The sequence below is a fragment of the Anguilla rostrata genome, chromosome 4 (assembly GCF_018555375.3).
Source record: "Anguilla rostrata isolate EN2019 chromosome 4, ASM1855537v3, whole genome shotgun sequence".
Lineage (NCBI taxonomy): Eukaryota > Metazoa > Chordata > Actinopteri > Anguilliformes > Anguillidae > Anguilla > Anguilla rostrata.
In genome coordinates this window covers 2,273,307-2,291,610 of record NC_057936.1, presented here as the reverse complement: position 1 = coordinate 2,291,610, position 18,304 = coordinate 2,273,307, and the positions used below count along the sequence as shown (strand labels likewise).

Sequence of the window (18,304 nt, the reverse complement as noted above, 5' to 3'; positions counted from 1 at the left end):
AAGTTTACTTAATACAGTAATCGGCTCCTAGGACTGGTCTTTCCGGTTGTTAAGTTCACCGCCATTATGCCTGCATGTGTGTGTTTAATTTGAGTATTAAAGCAACTGCTTTGTTTAAGGCTGTTTGATTAGCTACCTTTAATTGAGCCCTAGGGGAAGTGTGTGGGTTGTTGTGGGGAACATAAGCAAAGGGAGCTTTAGAGAGCTAATGTCAGGAATGCTTATTTCTGCTTGTTTGGCCATATAACCTGTTAGCTGCTCTTTTTCTCACAGTTCGAATCAGGAACCCCCCCCCCCCCACCACCACCCCTTATGTGAAATGTACTTGTGCTGTCATTTTTTTTTTTTAGCTTTATGATTAAAAACTGCACGGGTCATTCTTTCTTATAAAAGTAGGAAGTTTGATGACACCGTGCTACAGAATGCTTGAAAATGCTGCAGTTTCCAGTCAGGAGCTGAAGGAGGCCGTTTAGGCCAGGGCTGCGGGCCAGGGGGTCTGTCAGAGATGCAGGGTTGGCCCTTAGATGTACCGCACATTGCCTGCATGCCTCCCGGTATTGGCAGTAAGTAATTACTTAGTCATTGTTCAAGAATGAGCTGTGCTTAGAATAGCTGTGCCTACAAGGCGTCTGCTTTGTTTACATGCATACAGCTCAGCATGATGTGCGCTCTGATATGAATAATGCATGGAATGTTTTTTCTTTGGAAGCAAAAATTATTTCTAGTGAATGAGAGGCTGAAGTTTTTTTTAATTTTTAAATTTTAAATTTTTATTTTTTTAAAGGCACAAGAGCTGCCCCCGGTTGGCCCCGGTTGGTCCCAGTCACGTGTGTGATTTCAGTTTTCCACGCCTCCTTGTTTCACTTCAGTTCTGATGATGGTTACTAAGGCAAAAAAAAAAAAAAAAACATTTCAAAAAGCCCTTTGGTGTTCTTTAGAAGACAGTGCTGAGGGCATTTTGGCTTCCAGTTGGTATCACTGATGGTATCGCTACGTTGGCTGACAGCCTACTTCCTGGTTGCCGGGCAATAAAAAAAGTGGATCCTACTTTTGTTCAAGAGAATCTGGAATCTTGGTTCATGAACGCGTGCGCAGTCAGTCATTGGTTCTGCGCTGGGTCTGAATCACTGGCAAATGAGTGTATTTTGAGTTTAAATGTTTGGGTGTGTAGTAACCGCGCCCTACTCCTTCCTCGCTCCGTCGTTTTTCCAAGGGAAGTGAAGTGAATCTCATCTGTCGTTCGTTTGACAGCATGATGTGAATTTGAGTGTTTCAGCGCGGACGTTTACACAAGGAATATCTGGGCCAAAATCTCGCTGCTTAATTATCTTCTGAAAGTAGTGTAAACATTACAGAGGGGCCGGGGGGGGGGCGGGGGCGCTCGTTTCTGGGAATAGCCCACGGACACCGTCATTTGTCCGTCATTCTGGAGGGTGCTCTACTAAGTTCCGCTCTGGCGCCATTCTATCAGCACTGTTGTACAGTTAACTTGAGAAGCTCTCTGGCGCCCCCTGGGTGCGTTTTGCATTATATCTATATCGCCCGTTTCCCAGAATTCAATTTCACACACAATAAACCACAGATCGAATGATCCGGTTTGCTGGACCTCGTCCGTTTTTGGGTTCAGGAGTCTGGCAGTTATTTTACACGGCTGTTTTCCTGGGAGACGCGTTCATGGGCTGAAAATTGACTGCAGGTTTCACTTTAATCGGAATCTTTCTGATTTCTCCTGTTCGCCTCCTCCATGAGCATCTGCCCCATGCACATTATAAGAATTTTATGATTTTTCTATAAGTGATCAGAGACGGCCGCAAACTCCAGCTGCTAAAATGCAGTTGTGGTATTCTTAAGTCCCAATATTCATACTCGCCAAGTACAGATTTGCAGTCAAAAACATGGATTTATAAATATGCACAAAAGCAGGTAGCTGTCTGCCTCTCCGAGGAGCCTATTTACGTAAACGCCCTGTTTTACACGCACTGTCCAGCTCCTGTCCCAGGGTGCAGTGACACATTAACACCCTGTTTTACGCAGCGCTGGAGTGCTGAGCTCCTGTCTCAGGGTGCAGGGCAGTCCCAGCCTGGAGAGTCACCGTGCAGCTCCCTCTTCATGGAGTGCACTATACTCCTTTTCAGCACTCCGCTCCTGTCTCCTCCTCCTCTCACTCCTCTCCTCTCCTCCTTTCCTCTCTTCTCCTCTCCTCCCCTCCTCCTCTCCTCCTCTGAGCGTCTCCTCTCCTCCTCCTCCTCTCCTCTCCTCCCCGTCTGAGCGCTCTTCTCTTCTCTTCTCCTGCAGCTGGACCAGCTGATGGTGGATGCGGACAAGGAGAAGAAAGATATGGAGCTGAAGCACTCTACCATCCAGAAAAAGGTACAGAAACCCCCCCCCCCCATCACCTGGCAACCCCTCATAACCCATCAGCTGGCAACCCCCCATAACCTATAGCCTGGCAACCCATGAATTTCCCATTGGGTACATGTCACTCCCCATTACCCACAACTCATCATTCTGTGTCACTATCCCATCCCTTGCAACCTGAAACTCTGGCACAATCACTCTGGCAATGGTGATCTTGTGATCTTTGCTGTAGAGACTGGAGTTTGTGATCTCTACTGTAGAGACTGGAGTTGGAGATCTCTGCTGTAGAGGCTGGAGTTGGAGATCTCTGCTGTAGAGGCTGGAGTTGGAGATCTCTGCTGTAGAGACTGGAGTTGGAGATCTCTGCTGTAGAGGCTGGAGTTGGAGATCTCTGCTGTAGAGACTGGAGTTGGAGATCTCTGCTGTAGAGACTGGAGTTGGAGATCTCTGCTGTAGAGGCTGGAGTTGAGTCTCTGCTGTAGAGACTGGAGTGGAGATCTCTCTGTAGAGGTGGAGTTGGAGATCTCTGCTGCTGATGCTGTAGAGGTAGGAGAGTTGGAGATCTCTGCTGTAGAGCTGAGTTGGATCTCTGCTGTAGAGACTGGAGTTGGAGATCTCTGCTGTAGAGACTGTGTAGTTGGAGTTTCTCTGCTGTAGAGACTGGAGTTAGAGATCTCTGCTGTAGAGACTGGAGTTGGAGATCTCTGCTGTAGAGACTGGAGATGGAGATCTCTGCTGTAGAGACTGTAGTTGGAGATCTCTGCTTTAGAGGTGAGAGTTGGAGTTCTCTGCTGTAGAGACTGGAGTTGGAGATCTCTGCTGTAGAGGTGAGAGTTGGAGATCTCTGCTGTAGAGGCTAGAGTTGGAGATCTCTGCTGTAGAGGTGAGAGTTGGAGATCTCTGTAGAGCTGAGTTGGAGATCTCTGCTGTAGAGGTGAGAGTTGGAGATCTCTGCTGTAGATGCTTTAGTTGGTTTTCTCTGCTGTAGAGACTGGAGTTGGAGATCTCTACTGTAGAGACTGGAGTTGGAGATCTCTGCTGTAGAGGTGAGAGTTGGAGATCTCTGCTGTAGAGGCTGTCCTCTACAGCTGACCAGCGGGTCACTCGCTCTCTCTCTCTCCCTCCCTCCCTCCCTCCTTCCATCCATCCTGCCCTCTGTGTGTCGTCTTTAAACCCTCCCTGCCTTCTGTCCTGTCCTTGCTCTTCAAGCCTTCATTTTGGTGGAAAGTTAGAGGAGACTTTCTGTCCTGTGCACCCGGTGATTTATGGACTCGTTCATTTGTATGAGCGTCACTGATACGAGCCCTCGGTGCCAGGAGCAGGGCGGCTGCAGCAGGGTCTGTTCTCAAAGGCAGGGCTCCGTGCTCTGAGCCGTCTGAGGATTATTATATTTGGAGCAGGATCCGGGGGTGTTGGGTCATTTCGCCCCCCCCCCCCTGCATTATTAATGTGTGCAGGAAGCTGTGAGCTCACTTACATACCAGGAGGGGCGGAGCTATTTTAACCCCGATTCACCTGCGTGTGTCGGACCGCGGGGGTGTCGGGTAACAGCGGTCACACTCCCCCCCGCCCCCCCCTTAAAGATCAGGGGTGTAGCCTGGACTGGGGTCGGGGCAGGGGGGTGCTGGGACGGGTCAGAGGGGAAGGCTATGCTGCTTTTTGGCTGTAGTGGGTGGAACCGTGTGATCTGTGTGACCACGCCCTCATTCTCCCCCCCAGACATCCCACCACACCCCACACCCCCCGTGCCCCCCCCCCCGCGTCATGGCAACAATCTCTCACCCCCTACATGCGAAAAGTCTTCTCCCATCCCTGTCCCTCTCTTCCTCCATCTCTCTCCCTCTCTTTCTCTCCCTCCCTGCTCCCTCCCCTCACTCTCCTCTGTGTCACTGCCTCCCTCTCCCCCCTCCCTCTCTCTCTCCCTCCTTTTCTCCCTCCCCTTTTTCAGTAGGATGCTATTTTTGTGCTGTCTTTCCTCCTGGATCCTTCTCTTTCCCTCAAACTGAATCTGCAGTTTCTAATCTGATCTCTCTCTCTCTCCCTCCCTCTCTCTCTCTCTCTCTCTCTCTCCTAGGCAGTGCTGCAGGTAAGTCTCTCTCTCTTCCTCTTCTCTCTGTTCTCCTGTGTCTCCTGTGTGTCCCAGCCGCGCGGGGGGGCAGAAGCAGGGGGTTCGTGCTCTGTTCCGGGGGCAGTAACGGGGGGAGGGGGGGGGGACCTGTGTCCCCCACGCTGGGGGGGTCACCTTTGAGCCGGTGGCTGTATCTCAGGACGTAGCGCACATGCTTCTGGAAGGACAGGCGCGTGCAGGGACTGCAACGCAGCACTCGAACCCGGGATTTATGCCGCAATTCACACGGGTTTAAAAATAAAATAAATAAATAAAAAATAGCGAACAGAAAGCCCTCCAGCAGTGGGAACCGGAAAGGCATGACAGCCACGGAGAAATGGATTTCTCTTCACCTGGCATGAACTTCCTGGCTCATGATCACAACATCCGCCTCTCTGCTCACACGGGCTGCGCTCGCGGTGGGTGTGGCTGCGCTCTGATTGGGCCTCAGGCTGCAGTGAGGTCAGAAACCGGCTCATAAAATGTGACCTCGGTTCATTTATTGTTTGGCGGGGGGGGGGGGGGGGGGGTTGCATGTGTCCGGTGGTACGGTCGGCACGGTAACGCGTTCTGTGATGAGGGAAACAGGAGCCGAGCAGGCTAACGCTAAGAGCGCGGGGCTGTGTTTAATGTTTCATACGGGTGGCGGTGTCGGGTGAAGTGGGAGGGGCCTGATATTGGCTGGCCGTCAGCACGGCAACTGCCCAATTACACACGCGCGAGCGCACACACGCACAGCGCATAAACACACACTTACACACACACAGCGCATAAACACACACTTACACACACACCCGGACATACACTCGCGTGGACACTCTTACACACGCACAGCGCATAAACACACACTTACACACGCACCCGGACCTACGCTCGCGTGGACACACTTACACACACACCCGGACACACGCTCGCGTGCACACTCTTACACACGCACATAGCGAACGACGCGTGTGTAAAACCTCGCACACACTCGCTCATGCTCTTTCTTACGGGCGGAGGGAGGGCAGCGACACAGCTGTCACTGAGACGGACTGTGACACCAGACAGACAGGCAGGAACAACGTCATTCACACTCTCACACACCGGCAGCCATGAAGATCTTCAGTCGGTTTCACTATGTGTGGTATCTGGTAAGTGCGATGGGACTGCGGAAAATATGTGTTGTGTGTGTGTGTGTATGTGGTGTGTGTGTGTGCGCGCATGCGTGTGAGTGTGTGTGTGAGTGTGTGTGTGCGTGCATGCGTGTGTGTGTGTGCATGTGCGTGTGTGTGTGTGCATATGCCTGTATGTTTGTATATCTCTGCTGTGCCCAGACTGGCTCGGTGCCTTAGGCAGCAGTGGGGCTCCTCTCCTCTCTTACTCTCCCTCTCTGTTGGATGTGACTTTTAGGACGTGAGTGTGTGTGTGTGTGTGTGTGTGCCTGTATGCCTGTATGCCTGTATGTGTGTATATCTCAGTGTCTCAGGCAGCAGAGGGGCTCCTCTCCTCTCTCACTTTCTCTGTCTGTTGGATGTGACTTCTAGGACGTGGCAGAGTGTGACGTGTTGCCCGACGGCCGCTGCTTTAGTGCGTGGAGGTCCACCGCTGTACGTACTGCAGCTTTACTGTGCGCCTAACCGTCTCCCGTCCGACTCGCGCCCATCCCCACCCCCGTCTGTCCATCCGTCTGTCTGTTCGTCCATCTGTCCGTCCGACCCTGCTGGTCACCCGTGTGCGAATCCGTGCTCATTTCTCATCGCACGTGTTCTCATCTGTGTGTGAAAGTTCCGTTTTCTGTTGTGTTGGCATGGCTGGATGTTCTGTAGCCTTCTGGGTAATCATTTGTGTGGAATGCGGGTGAAGGCTTGTACCTGGTGCAGTCCGGACACACGGTGAAGGGTTTTTTTTTTTTTGGTGTCTCTCTGAGCCTACCTGGCAGACAGGTGAAGTCATGCTGGTGATAAACGATCTGGTCGGAAGGTAATCCGTGCCTCACCTGAGACTCCATCATCGTTCCTCTTCTCCTCCAGAGGAACCTTCCAGTAATGTCACGTTCCTAATCTGTGTGTTAATAACCGTGTCAATCGCCCCAGCCTGTGCTAATGCTGCTGTGTAACCTCACCAGTGCAGCCCTGGTCCGGTTACTGCTCATGTGGATTTGTGTGCCTAGCGACGCTAACACGATCTGCGTAGCGATGTAAACACGCTATATTGACCCTGTAGGTGTGACAGTTCAGAGTGTTCCTTTGTGGTTGCTCACACGCGGTGCCATGTTGTCCTGAGGTGTTTTCGTGGTGGCGGTGTAGCGTAATAGGTAGGGAACTGGGCTTGTAACATAAAGGTTGCAGGTTTGATTCCCAGACCTAAAGGTTGCGGGTTCGATTCCCAGGTACGACGCTGCCACTGTGCCCTTGATTAAGGTGCCTAACCTGTATCGCTTCAGTGTGTATCCAGCAGGATTCTGTGTAAAAAGGCAGAAAGCTGTGCCATCGCTCTGGGTAAAGAGCGTCTGCCAGATGCCCGTGATGCGCCATTTTGTTTTCACGCTCTGTGTACGTGCGGCTGTGGGGAAAGCAGTGATGCGGTCTGCGTGCGGTTTCATTACGTTTAGCCTTCTTAGCATGTCGTGCCTCTGCGTGGCTGAACGGGCTCTCCTGAACATGGCGAAGAGAGACCTGGACCTCCTGCTACGCATCCTGTCAGTGGTCATTACTGTGTGGTGTCAGCAGACCCTCTGTGGTAGTCTGGAAATCTGTCAGAGGGTTGCTAGGCTAACACTGAATCGCTGGCCAGTGCTACGCTAACACTGAATCGCTGGCCAGTGCTAGGCTAACACTGAATCCAGTGGCCAGCGGTACTGAGCAGTGATGTACTAAAGCTGTATAAGAGGGCAGTGGTATACTCACACTGTATTAGATGACAGTGATATACTCACACTGTATTAGAGGGCAGTGATATACTAAAGCTGTATTATAGGGCAGTGATATACTTACACTGTATTAGAGGGCAGTGGTATACTCACACTATTAGAGGGCAGTGATATACTAAAGCTGTATTACAAGGTAGTGATATACTCACACTGTATTAGAGGGCAGTGATATACTAATGCTGAATGAAAGGGTTGTGGTGTTAATAATAGCGTGTCGTTAGAGCTGTTTCCCTGGTCAGGTGCAGTCTGTGGTGTATGTCCAGTGCATTCTGTGGGTGATGTCACAGTAGCGCTTAGCGCTCCTCATGTCATTTGAAGCCGCGGGTTGCCGGCGGTAACACAAGCCCGCGCGCTGGCCGCTGTGTTCTCTGTCCCTGCCAGTGCGCTACGGACGGCCGGCCTCTCGCTGTGATTGGCTGGCTGCGTGCTGGCGAGAAATGCCCTCCCCCTTCCTGCTGGTGTCATTTTACTTTACAGTGGAGAGACGCAGCCATGACCCCCCCCCCCACCACTCCACCCCCACCCCGCCGGCACTGTGCCCCAAACCTGCCAGAACCGCTCAGTTCCTCCCCCCTCCAGGCAGCGTTATGGACTTTCATCAGTTCTGTGTGGAAGGTGTGCTGCCATCGGGCTTTTAAATGACTGATGTGGATATTTTTTTCTTTCTCTGCCCTTCTGTCCATTTCTTCCAATTTTTCCATTTTCTCTTTTGCTGTATTTCCCTTTCTTTACTCTGTCCTATCTTCAATTCTGTCCATCTCTTTTCATTTCTTCTTCTCTGTCTCCTTCTCCTCTCTCTCTCTCTCTCCTTCCTTCCTTCTCTCTCTGTCTGTCTCTCTTTCCCTCTCTCTCTCAGGACTTCTCGAATGAGGACACCAAACTGGAGTACAATGTGGATGCAGACAATGGAATCGTCATGGAGGGGTACCTGTTTAAGAGGGCCAGCAACGCCTTCAAAACATGGAACAGGTAAGGGTTCGACACGCCCCCTCAACCGAGCCTATCCCCTGGCCCCGGCCAAACCTTACCTGGCCCTGCCCATTGCCACACCCTGTCAGGCTCCACCCACCACCACATCCTGCCTGACTCCTCCTACCCAGACTTCCTTTCCCATAATCCTCTGCTGTCACATGCTGCTCAAACGGTCCTCGCTAAAATTAACACGTAACATCCCTTGATCGAGACCAGCTGTAATGTTTCACAAAGGCGTTAGATCCACCCTAGTAAGCGTGTGCTTCTGCAGGCGGTGTTGCTTGGGCGGGTCAGGGTCTCCAGGGCAACGCTGAGTCAGCCGTTTCCGAGCGATCGATGGTGACCTGCTGGAGTCAGCAGATGCACCGGGGTACCGCCTCCCTGTGACGGCTCAACAGGGCTGGTTTAGAGAGAGCAGCTCCCCTGGGCTGGTTTAGAGAGATCAGCTCCCCTGGGCTGGTTTAGAGAGAGCAGCTCCCCTGGGCTGGTTTAGAGAGAGCAGCTCCCCTGGGCTGGTTTAGAGAGAGCAGCTCCCCTGGTGGTTTAGAGAGAGCAGCTCCCTGGGCTGGTTTGAGAGAGCAGCTCCCTGGGCTGGTTTAGAGAGAGTCGGCTCCTCCTGGGCTGGTTTAGAGAGCAGCTCCTGCTGGTTTAGAGGCAGCTCCCCTGGGCTGGTTTAGAGAGAGCAGCTCCCTGGGCTGGTTTAAGAGAGGCAGCTCCCCTGGGCTGGTTTAGAGAGAGCAGCTCCCCTGGGCTGGTTTAGAGAGAGCAGCTCCCTGGGCTGGTTTAGAGAGAGCAGCTCCCCTGGGCTGGTTTAGAGAGAGCAGCTCCCCTGGGCTGGTTTAGAGAGAGCAGCTCCCCTGGGCTGGTTTAGAGAGAGCAGCTCCCCTGGGCTGGTTTAGAGAGAGCAGCTCCCCTGGGCTGGTTTAGAGAGAGCAGCTCCCCTGGGCTGGTTTAGAGCAGCCCGGGTAGAGCAGCTCCCCTGGGCTGGTTTAGAGCAGGAGACAGCTCCCCTGGGCTGGTTTAGAGAGAGCAGCTCCCCTGGGCTGGTTTAGAGAGAGCAGCTCCCCTGGGCTGGTTTAGAGAGAGCAGCTCCCTGGGCTGGTTTAGAGGGGCAGCTCCTGGGCTGTTTAGAGCAGCTCCCTGGGCTGGTTTAGAGAGAGCAGCTCCCTGGGCGGTTAGAAGCAGTCCTGGCTGGTTTAGAGAGAGCAGCTCCCCTGGGCTGGTTTAGAGAGAGCAGCTCCCCTGGGCTGGTTTAGAGAGAGCAGCTCCCCTGGGCCATGCCCAAGGTTTGCAGGCTTCTGCTGCTTGTTGGTTGTCAATGTTTAAACAGTAGCATGTTCACTTTTAAGGTTGTGGCCATTTATTTGCATTGCATGCTTAAGGTAAATAAGGCTATAGAGCCCAGCTGGTGCTTAGAGTTCTAGAGCCCTAGGGGTAATTAGGGTTCTGGAACCCTGGAGGGAGGTGTTCAGGGTTCTGTAACCCTGGAGGTGCTTTATGGTCATTGAGGAACCGCCTTCTGTTGTGGAGGACCCTTGGGGGGCAGGGGCTAGGGGCTGGGTCTTTTCTTAAACTGGTAGTTTTCCTGAACCCAGTTCCTGTTGTTGTGCAGGACTCATATTTGTGTGTAAATAAAGACCAGTCCTTTTCTCTTTTTTTTCACATCTCTGCATTATGTATGGCAGCGTTGGCAGCAGGCACACCCTGCTCTGTTCGGCTCAGGAGCTGGATTAAGTGCTGCTTGACGGCAGGCGTTTATTTAGCTGGAGAGCGAGCGTCTGGCTCTGCTCTACTGAATTCACAGGGACAGCTGTAGTCATGGGGACTGGCTTACAGACACAGCCGGGCCGTCCACAGTCAGAGAACAGAGAATAAAGCCTTAAGTAACATTATAATGTAAAAGAAGGTAAAAACAAAACAAGCGATTAAACCTAACTGAGATTCAGCAGACGCTGTTATCCACGGTGACACGAATTACGTTCTTTTACACGCAGTCTGTTTATACAGCCAGATGTTTTACAGAAGCAGTTCAGGTTGAGTACCTTCAGCTCAGGGGTACAGCAGCAGTGCCACACCTGGGATTGGAACCTGCAACCCTCTGAGTTGCATACCCAGGTCCCTGACCATCATGCCACGCAGCCGCCCAGTTGAGTCTACATAAGTGACCTTCAGCTGGACTTTTTAATCATGCAGAGGAGATCACAACCAGTTCCAATCGAGCGCTCGTTTGAGAAGACGTTTCCCTTCTCACAGTGAGGGTGTGTCACTGTGCTGTGCTGTTTTTTTCTCATTTTACCTGTGTTTCTTACCTGTGTTCCTGCAGCTCTGTGGCCGTTGGCTTGCACAGAGTCTCATTTGTGTTTTTCTTCCTGTCTGTCCCTTGTGTTTGTGTTAAACCCCGCCCCCTCATTCTTTGGTCTATCCTGAAATTTGTCACATGACAGAAAAAAGGCTGTTTACGACAGGTACATACATCACAGCTTCTGGCTCCGCCCCCTTGCCCCTCGCATGCATGTTCCCACACTCTCTCACACAAACTATCGCTCTCACTCACTCACTCACTCGCACACGCACACGCACACACACACACTCTGACCACTGCGGTCCTTGGTTAGAGACAGTGTTTCAGTGTGACCCTTGCTTTCAAGAGTATGCTCCTCCTGTGACTGACTGATATATTCATAACAGCTCCCCCATGATGCTCCCCCACTCTATTACACACTATCTCTGTTCATATGCTGTCCTCTGCTTCCATCTGTCTTTTGAATGTTGGTCGTCTCGTTACTGAATCAGTTCAATCATTATTGGTGCCTCATTCATTTTAAGACTGATTTATTTATTTATTTTCAAAAAATATGTTTTTATTTAGATCCCTCTGTTTCCATGAATGATCTCATGCCTGTATGATTGGTCTGTGCTGTACTTTCCTGTCAGGTGACATGTGTGATGTCACAGAGGAGCTCCACCAATCACAGAGCGCATTAATAATGACCAATAGAACAACGGCAACAGTGATTGGTTTCTGGCCACTTCCTGGCAGTTCCCATTGTCCTGTTGGTCGTTGAATGTACACTCAGCGATTGGTGGAGCTCCTCTCCTGCATTACCCGATTTATCATGTCTGGTCTGTAGCAGGAAACAGGAAGTGAGAATGAAGGCCTGGAAATATGATCCAGCTTGTCCATGTGCCTGTTTTGCCCTGCGTGACTGCAGTCCTTTCGTGCGGTTCTTTCCATTGTGGTTTTTCATGTATTAATAGCGCTTTCCAGTCCTTTCAAGGGTACTACTAACAATGGATAGCTCTGTGTCAGGATACTGGTTTGTGGTCTGATTTCTTTTTTTTTATTTTTATGTTTTTTGTAAATGTGGAATATTGGATCACAAAATGCATTTTTTTCTTAGGCGATGGTTCTCCATTCAGAACAACCAGCTAGTTTATCAGAAGAAATTCAAGGTAAGGCAAAAGTGTTTTTTTATTAGTAAAGAAGGTGATTAGTTGTGTGTGGAGTGAGTTGGAGGTGATTAGTAAAGGTGATTAGTTGTGTGTGGACTGAGTGGTGAGTTGGCTGTGATTAGTTGTGTGGAGTGAGTGGTTTTGGAGGTGATTAGTTGTGTGGAGTGAGTTGGAGGTGATTAGTTGTGTGTGGTATGAATGATAATTTAGAGGTGATTAGTAAAGAAGGTGATTAGTTGTGTTTGGAGTTAGTGATGATTTAGAGGTGATTAGTAAAGAAGGTGATTAGTTGTGTGTGGAGTGAGTGGTGATTTAGAGGTGATTAGTAAAGAAGGTGATTGGCTGTGATTATTTGTGTGGAGTGAGTGGTTTTGGAGGTGATTAGTTGTGTGGACGGGAGCGCAGTGTCTCTGCAGTAGGTTCAGTAAGACACCGGTACCTGCTTGCTGGCGGTAACTGAGTCGTTGGCGGATTCTCCTGCAGGATAACCCCACGGTGGTGGTGGAGGATCTGCGGCTCTGCACCGTCAAACACTGCGAGGACATCGAGCGCCGCTTCTGCTTCGAGGTTGTGTCCCCAACCAAGTGAGTACCCCAAAACCCCGCTCCCCAGGCACCCCAAAACCCCGCTCCCCAGGCACCCCAAAACCCTGCTCCCCAGGGACCCCAAAACCCCGCTCCCCAGGCACCCCAAAACCCCGCTCTGCTCCACAGGGACCCCCAAAACCCCACTCCACAGGGAACCCCAAAATCCCACTCCACAGGGTACCCTAAAACCACCCTCCACAGGGAACCCTAAAACCCCAGTCCACAGGGAACCCAAAACCTGCTCTGCTACACAGGGACCCCCAAACCCTACTCCACAGGGAACCCCAAAATCCCACTCCACAGGGGCCCCAAACCCCTGCTTTGCTCCTCAGGGACACTAGGGCCTGGGACTCCAGCCAATGGAGTCTGCTCTTTCAGAACTCTCATCAGAAAAGCCCTCAGCTACTTGAAAAGATCCTTGTTTCTTGGTTGGTTGGTTGGTTGGTTGGTGGGTTGATTCATTCATTCATTCATTCATTCATTCATTCATTCAATGAGTTGGTTGATTGATTGATTGCCTGGCTGACTGGTTGATTGATTGTTTGATTGATTGACTGACTGGTTGTTTGTTTGATTGATTGAGTTGGGCGACTGACTGACTGACTGGTTGTTTGTTTGTTTGTTTGTTTGTTTGTTTGTTTGATTGATTGAGTTGGTTGACTGACTGACTGGTTGTTTGTTTGTTTGATTGATTGATTGATTGATTGATTGGTTGATTGATTGTGTTCCGTCTCTTCTCCCCTGCCCAGGAGCTGTATGATGCAGGCCGACTCAGAGAAGCTCAGACAGGCCTGGATCAAAGCCGTCCAGAACAGCATCGCCAGCGCCTTCCGGGATAAGGGGGAAGACGCAGAGGTCAGTGAAGGTCGCAGACCCTTCAGCACTGCGTTGTGTGGTAACATAGCCCTCCTGCACTGTGTTAAGTGTGATAGCGGGTGTGAGGGGGAGTGAGGGAGTGTAAGTAGCAGACGTGTGTGAGAATGTGGGTGGGATTGAACCCAGAGTAAACGCTCAAACTGTTTGGGGTTGGGGGTCTTCCGGGTTTTCCCTGCAGAAGCTGGACAAGAAGCCGTCGGCCTCCACAGCGAGCCTGGACCCGGAGGCGAAGGAGCGCTGCGTGCGGGGGGAGGGGGCGCTGCAGCGGGTTCTCTGCGTCCCGGGAAACGCCGTCTGCTGCGACTGCAGCCAGCCGGACCCCAGCTGGGCCAGCATCAACCTGGGCATCACCCTCTGCATCGAGTGCTCCGGAATACACAGGTAAACCTGGGCATCACCCTGTGCATAGAGTGCTCCGGAATACACAGGTAAACCTGGGCATCACCCTGTGCATAGAGTGCTCCGGAATACACAGGTAAACCTGGGCGTCTCCCTCTGCATAGAATGTGTTCTTATTTATTAATAAGAAAGAAAGTTAGCACGTAGGGTTCTATTTCAAGGCTATTCTGAAATGAAACCGTGGAAAATCATACATTCAGGCAGACTATGCAGGAACAAATCTTAGACGGAGGAAGAAACTGCTTTGATTGTAAACACAAGAAATCCTGCATAGTATGCCTTTAATGTTACTGCAAAAGTCAGTGAAAAGGGCAAAATATTGATGCCTGATTTGAGAGGTGATGCTGTGACTGACTTTATGGAAAGGAGGGTGTCTTCAGTGAATAACGTCTCCTTACTGTGATTGGTCGACCGTTTGATTGACGCTGTCGTTCCCCACTCTCTGCAGGAGTCTGGGTGTTCACTTCTCCAAGGTGAGATCGCTGACTCTGGACACCTGGGAGCCGGAGCTGCTCAAGGTGAGTGGGGCGGGGCTGAGTGGGTGGGGGTGGGGCTGAGTGGGTGGGGGCTGAGCCAGGAGAGAAACAGGATGACAGATGGCTCGTCAGAACGCTCTGTATTCACCCTGTTTCTGCTCTCCTGCTGTACAGGACCAGACTCTTTCTCTCTCTCTCTCCCTCTCTGACCTTCAGAGGCTATATAAACCGAATTGAAGTGCCTGTTTCCGACACACACTTAACTGGAAGTGACAGTTGAAGGGTGCTGCTAAATAAGTTGCAGAGTCGAGTGGGGTGTACTGCTATTTATACTGGCAATTTAGTGAATTAGCCGGCTCTCCTTCTCCATGGCAACATGAAGTGCATTCAGCTGTGGGACTACAACACATCACAATCGTGGTTGGGTGGGACATCTGCAGAAATAGCTGGTAGCTGGTTGCTGAACTGTGGTGTGAGTTTGATTCAGACGCTGTATTGCTGTTTGGATTCTGTATATGCTGTGTTCTGATTGGTTAATTGTTTGGCACAGGTGATGTGTGAGCTGGGGAATGGGGTCCTAAACCCGATATATGAAGCACGTCGAGAAGAAATGAAAGTCAAGAAGCCAGAGCCCGGAGATCCAAGGTACCGCACGGCCTTCTGGGTAACAAGGTGCTGAGAGAGTGTGTACTAAACCGACCAATCAGGTACTCACTGCCCCCCCCCCCTCGTCTGCGGTCCAGGCAGGAGATCGAGGCCTACATCAGAGCCAAGTACGTCGACAGGAGGTTCGCCCGCATTCCATCGCCTGCCCAGCAGAGGTCAAAGGTCATCATCCTGAGCAAGCAGGAGAAGCGGCTGAGCATCAGTTCGGAGCACCTGTCGCCCAGGCCGGCCCCGCCCACGCCCAAGCTCCACGCCACCTCTGACACAGCAGGTGAGACTCTGCCCCCCCATGCCTGAATTAAGCCCCGCCTCCAACCTGTCAGGTCAGACATCATTCCCCCCCCTCCTCCCCCATGCCTAAACTACACCCCACCTGTGATGCCGAGATGAACCTCCACCTCTAGCACGTCAGGTGAGCGCCCCCTCCCCCCCCTCTCCCCTGATGCTGACATTCAGCCCTGTCTCCCAGTATGTCAGGTGACCAGGTGAGCCCCCCCCCCCTCCTTCGGAGCGATGCTAGGCTGAGCGCCTTCGCTTATATCCTCCTGTCCATCCCTGCTGTGGCTGAACTCATCTGTGCCCTCTCTCTCTCTCTTTCTCTTTTTCCGCCACCTCCCTGGCTCTCTCTCTCTTTCTCTCTTTCCCCCACTGCCCTGCTCTCTCTCGCTCTCTCTCTCTCTCTTTCCACCACCTCCCTGCTCCCTCTCTCTTTCTCTCTCTCTCTCTCTTTCTCTTTCTCTCCACTACCCCCCTCTCCCCCTCTACCTTTTGCTTGCTCTCTCTCCCTCCCATACCTCCCTACCGCTTTCCTCCTCCGTCCCTCTCTTTCTCTCCCTCTCTCACTCCCAAACTCTCTCCCCCTCCCTACCTATTTCTCTCTTTCTTTCTTTCTTTCTCCCTACCTCTCTTGCTCACTCTCTCTCCTTCTCCCTCCCTTCTCTCCTTTCTCTGTGCCCCCTTGCTAACCCGCTCCTGCACTTTGACCTCTGACCCCACATAGCCTCAGCCAGCCAAGGCAAGGCCCGTCGAGACTCTCTCTTCTGTCCTGACGAGCTCGACTCGCTCTTCTCCTACTTTGACACCTCTTCGAAGCAGTGGAGTAGTAAGTACAGTCACAGTCTCCTGGGAAGTCACTCATCTGTGGGTCATTATCCCCCCCCCCCCCCCGTTCAGCACTGTGGACTCATCCGTGCAGTGGTGCATCTTGGCTTGGTGTGGTTGGTACCATTTGTTCTGCGGGCGAGGTCTGTTGCTTGAGTTGGGCCTCTCTCTCTCTCTCTCTCTCTCTCTCTCTCTCTTTCTCTCTCTCTCATTGTGGTTGTGGCTCTCTGTGTTCTGGTGTGTCACTCAAACTGCATCCTGTGTCAGGTTGTGGGACTCTGATGTCTGGTCAGCATGACCATAGATATTATAGCCCAACCCAGATGGTCACCTCCTCCGCTCCCTCAGTCATCCCTGGTTGGTAATCAGAAGTCTCTGGTGCTTCTGAACATTGAAACTGTAATGTACTTGGTCCCATAAATTAATTTTACAAAGGTAAACATGAAGATAAACAAATGTACACCAATTTGTGGACTGTTTGTGCATCAGCAGAAAGAGACTGAACTTTTGTTGATCAGAAAGCAGAGCTGACCATCTGGGACTATGTCTGTGGTGCAACCTCGCGGCCAGTGTGATGGTTGTCGACGGTTGACGATTGTGACCGGACGGTTGGTGGTTGTAACCGATGGTGACCAGACGTTAGGACTGTTGTGACCGATGGTGACCAGACATTAGGACTGTTGTGACTGATGGTGACCGGACGTTAGGACTGTTGTGACCGATGGTGACCAGACATTAGGACTGTTGTGACCGATGGTGACCGGACGTTAGGACTGTTGTGACCAATGGTGACCGGTGCGTTCCTGTGTTGCAGTGAAGGTGAAGAGTCCGGACAGCGGCATCCAGAACAGCGCTGAGGGGAGCCGGGAGATGCTGGCGACCACGCCCTCCACCAGCAGCCTGGGCGACCCGGAGACAGGTGGGACAGCCTGCTCACTGCTGGGTCTGTCAGTCTGTCAGTCAACCGGTCAGTCAGTCAGTCAACCAGTCAGTTAGTCAACCGGTATGTCTGTCTGTCTGTCTGTCAGTCAACCAGTCAGTCAGTCAGTCAACCAGTCAGTCAGTCAACCGGTATGTCTGTCTGTCTGTCTGTCTGTCAGTCAGTCAACCGGTCAGTCAGTCAACAGGTCTGTCTGTCTGTCTGTCTGTCAGTCAGTCAACCGGTCTGTCTGTCTGTCTGTCAGTCAGTCAACCAGTCAGTCAGTCAGCCGATATGTCTGTCTGTCTGTCTGTCTGTCAACCAGTCAGCCAGTCAACCAGTCTGTCTGTCTTTCAGTCAGTCCGTCAGTCAATCAGCTAATCAATCAATTAATTTTGGTGTATGGTAATGTTGCTCTGATGGTGCTAATGTTGCTCTGATAGTAAAGTTGTGCGTGTGTGTGTGTGTGCGCGTGTGCGCGTGTGTGTGCGTGTGTGTGTTTCAGAGTCGACGCTGCCGCTGGCGGGTTCGCGGCGGGGCTCGGCGCTGATCCCGGAGGCTAAAGACTGCTCCCCCGGGCTGCAGCTGTACTGGGCCGCCGCCGCCCGCGATTTCCCCAGCATGGCCGAGGCGCTGGCCCACGGCGCCGATGTCAACTGGGTCAATGAGCGGGACGACAGGAGGACCCCGCTGATGATGGCTGTGCAGGGGGTGGGTGTCCTGCCCTGCCTAAAACGCCAGTGGTACCGAGAGCTAGCCCTGTGCGCTAGCCCTGTGCGCTAGCCCTGCCTAAAACACTGCTCCTACAGTGTACTAGCCCTGTGTGCTAGCCCTGCCTAAAACACTGCTCCTACAGTGTACTAGCCCTGTGTGCTAGCCCTGCCTAAAACACTGCTCCTACAGTGAGCTAGCCCTGCCTAAAACACTGCTCCTACAGTGAGCTAGCCCTGCCTAAAACACTGCTCCTACAGTGAGCTAGCCCTGCCTAAAACACTGCTCCTACAGTGTACTAGCCCTGTGTGCTAGCCCTGCCTAAAACACTGCTCCTACAGTGAGCTAGCCCTGCCTAAAACACTGCTCCTACAGTGAGCTAGCCCTGTGTGCTAGCCCTGCCTAAAACACTGCTCTTACAGTGAGCTAGCCCTGCCTAAAACACTGCTCTTACAGTGCGCTAGCCCTGTGTGCTAGCCCTGCCTAAAACACTGCTCCTACAGTGAGCTAGCCCTGCCTAAAACACTGCTCTTACAGTGTCTGTGACCTCTGACCTCCCGCAGGGTTGCCTGGTGACCTGTGAGTTCCTGCTCCAGAACGGGGCCAACGTGAACCAGCAGGACGCACACGGCCGGGGCCCCCTGCACCACGCCACCATCTTGGGCCACACTGGGTGAGTTACTATGGCAACTGCCTCCGTACCAATGCTCCTCTTGTAACCTTCAGTGTGAGCCGGAGAAACCACACACACGCACAAGCACACACACA

At 52.0% G+C, this 18,304-nt stretch overlaps 2 protein-coding genes across 3 annotated transcripts in view; one reads left to right on the top strand and one right to left on the bottom strand.

Annotated features, from left to right (window-relative positions):
• The window catches only part of psmd1 (proteasome 26S subunit, non-ATPase 1), a 96,016-nt gene that overhangs the window by 687 nt on the left and 77,025 nt on the right, over positions 1-18,304 (bottom strand). The window lies entirely within an intron of this gene.
• LOC135252199 (arf-GAP with coiled-coil, ANK repeat and PH domain-containing protein 2-like) overlaps positions 1-18,304 on the top strand; it is a 49,179-nt gene that overhangs the window by 23,864 nt on the left and 7,011 nt on the right. The window contains exons 9-21 of one of the 2 annotated variants that reach the window (XM_064330016.1): positions 2,296-2,370; positions 8,233-8,345; positions 11,750-11,801; positions 12,285-12,385; positions 13,138-13,243; positions 13,443-13,645; positions 14,112-14,181; positions 14,690-14,784; positions 14,883-15,076; positions 15,806-15,907; positions 16,721-16,825; positions 17,331-17,536; positions 18,100-18,209. In XM_064330016.1, the coding sequence (XP_064186086.1) occupies positions 2,296-2,370; positions 8,233-8,345; positions 11,750-11,801; positions 12,285-12,385; positions 13,138-13,243; positions 13,443-13,645; positions 14,112-14,181; positions 14,690-14,784; positions 14,883-15,076; positions 15,806-15,907; positions 16,721-16,825; positions 17,331-17,536; positions 18,100-18,209 (1,532 nt within the window). The remainder of the gene's footprint in view (positions 1-2,295; positions 2,371-8,232; positions 8,346-11,749; positions 11,802-12,284; positions 12,386-13,137; positions 13,244-13,442; positions 13,646-14,111; positions 14,182-14,689; positions 14,785-14,882; positions 15,077-15,805; positions 15,908-16,720; positions 16,826-17,330; positions 17,537-18,099; positions 18,210-18,304) is intronic. The other variant, XM_064330018.1, reaches the window with a different exon arrangement.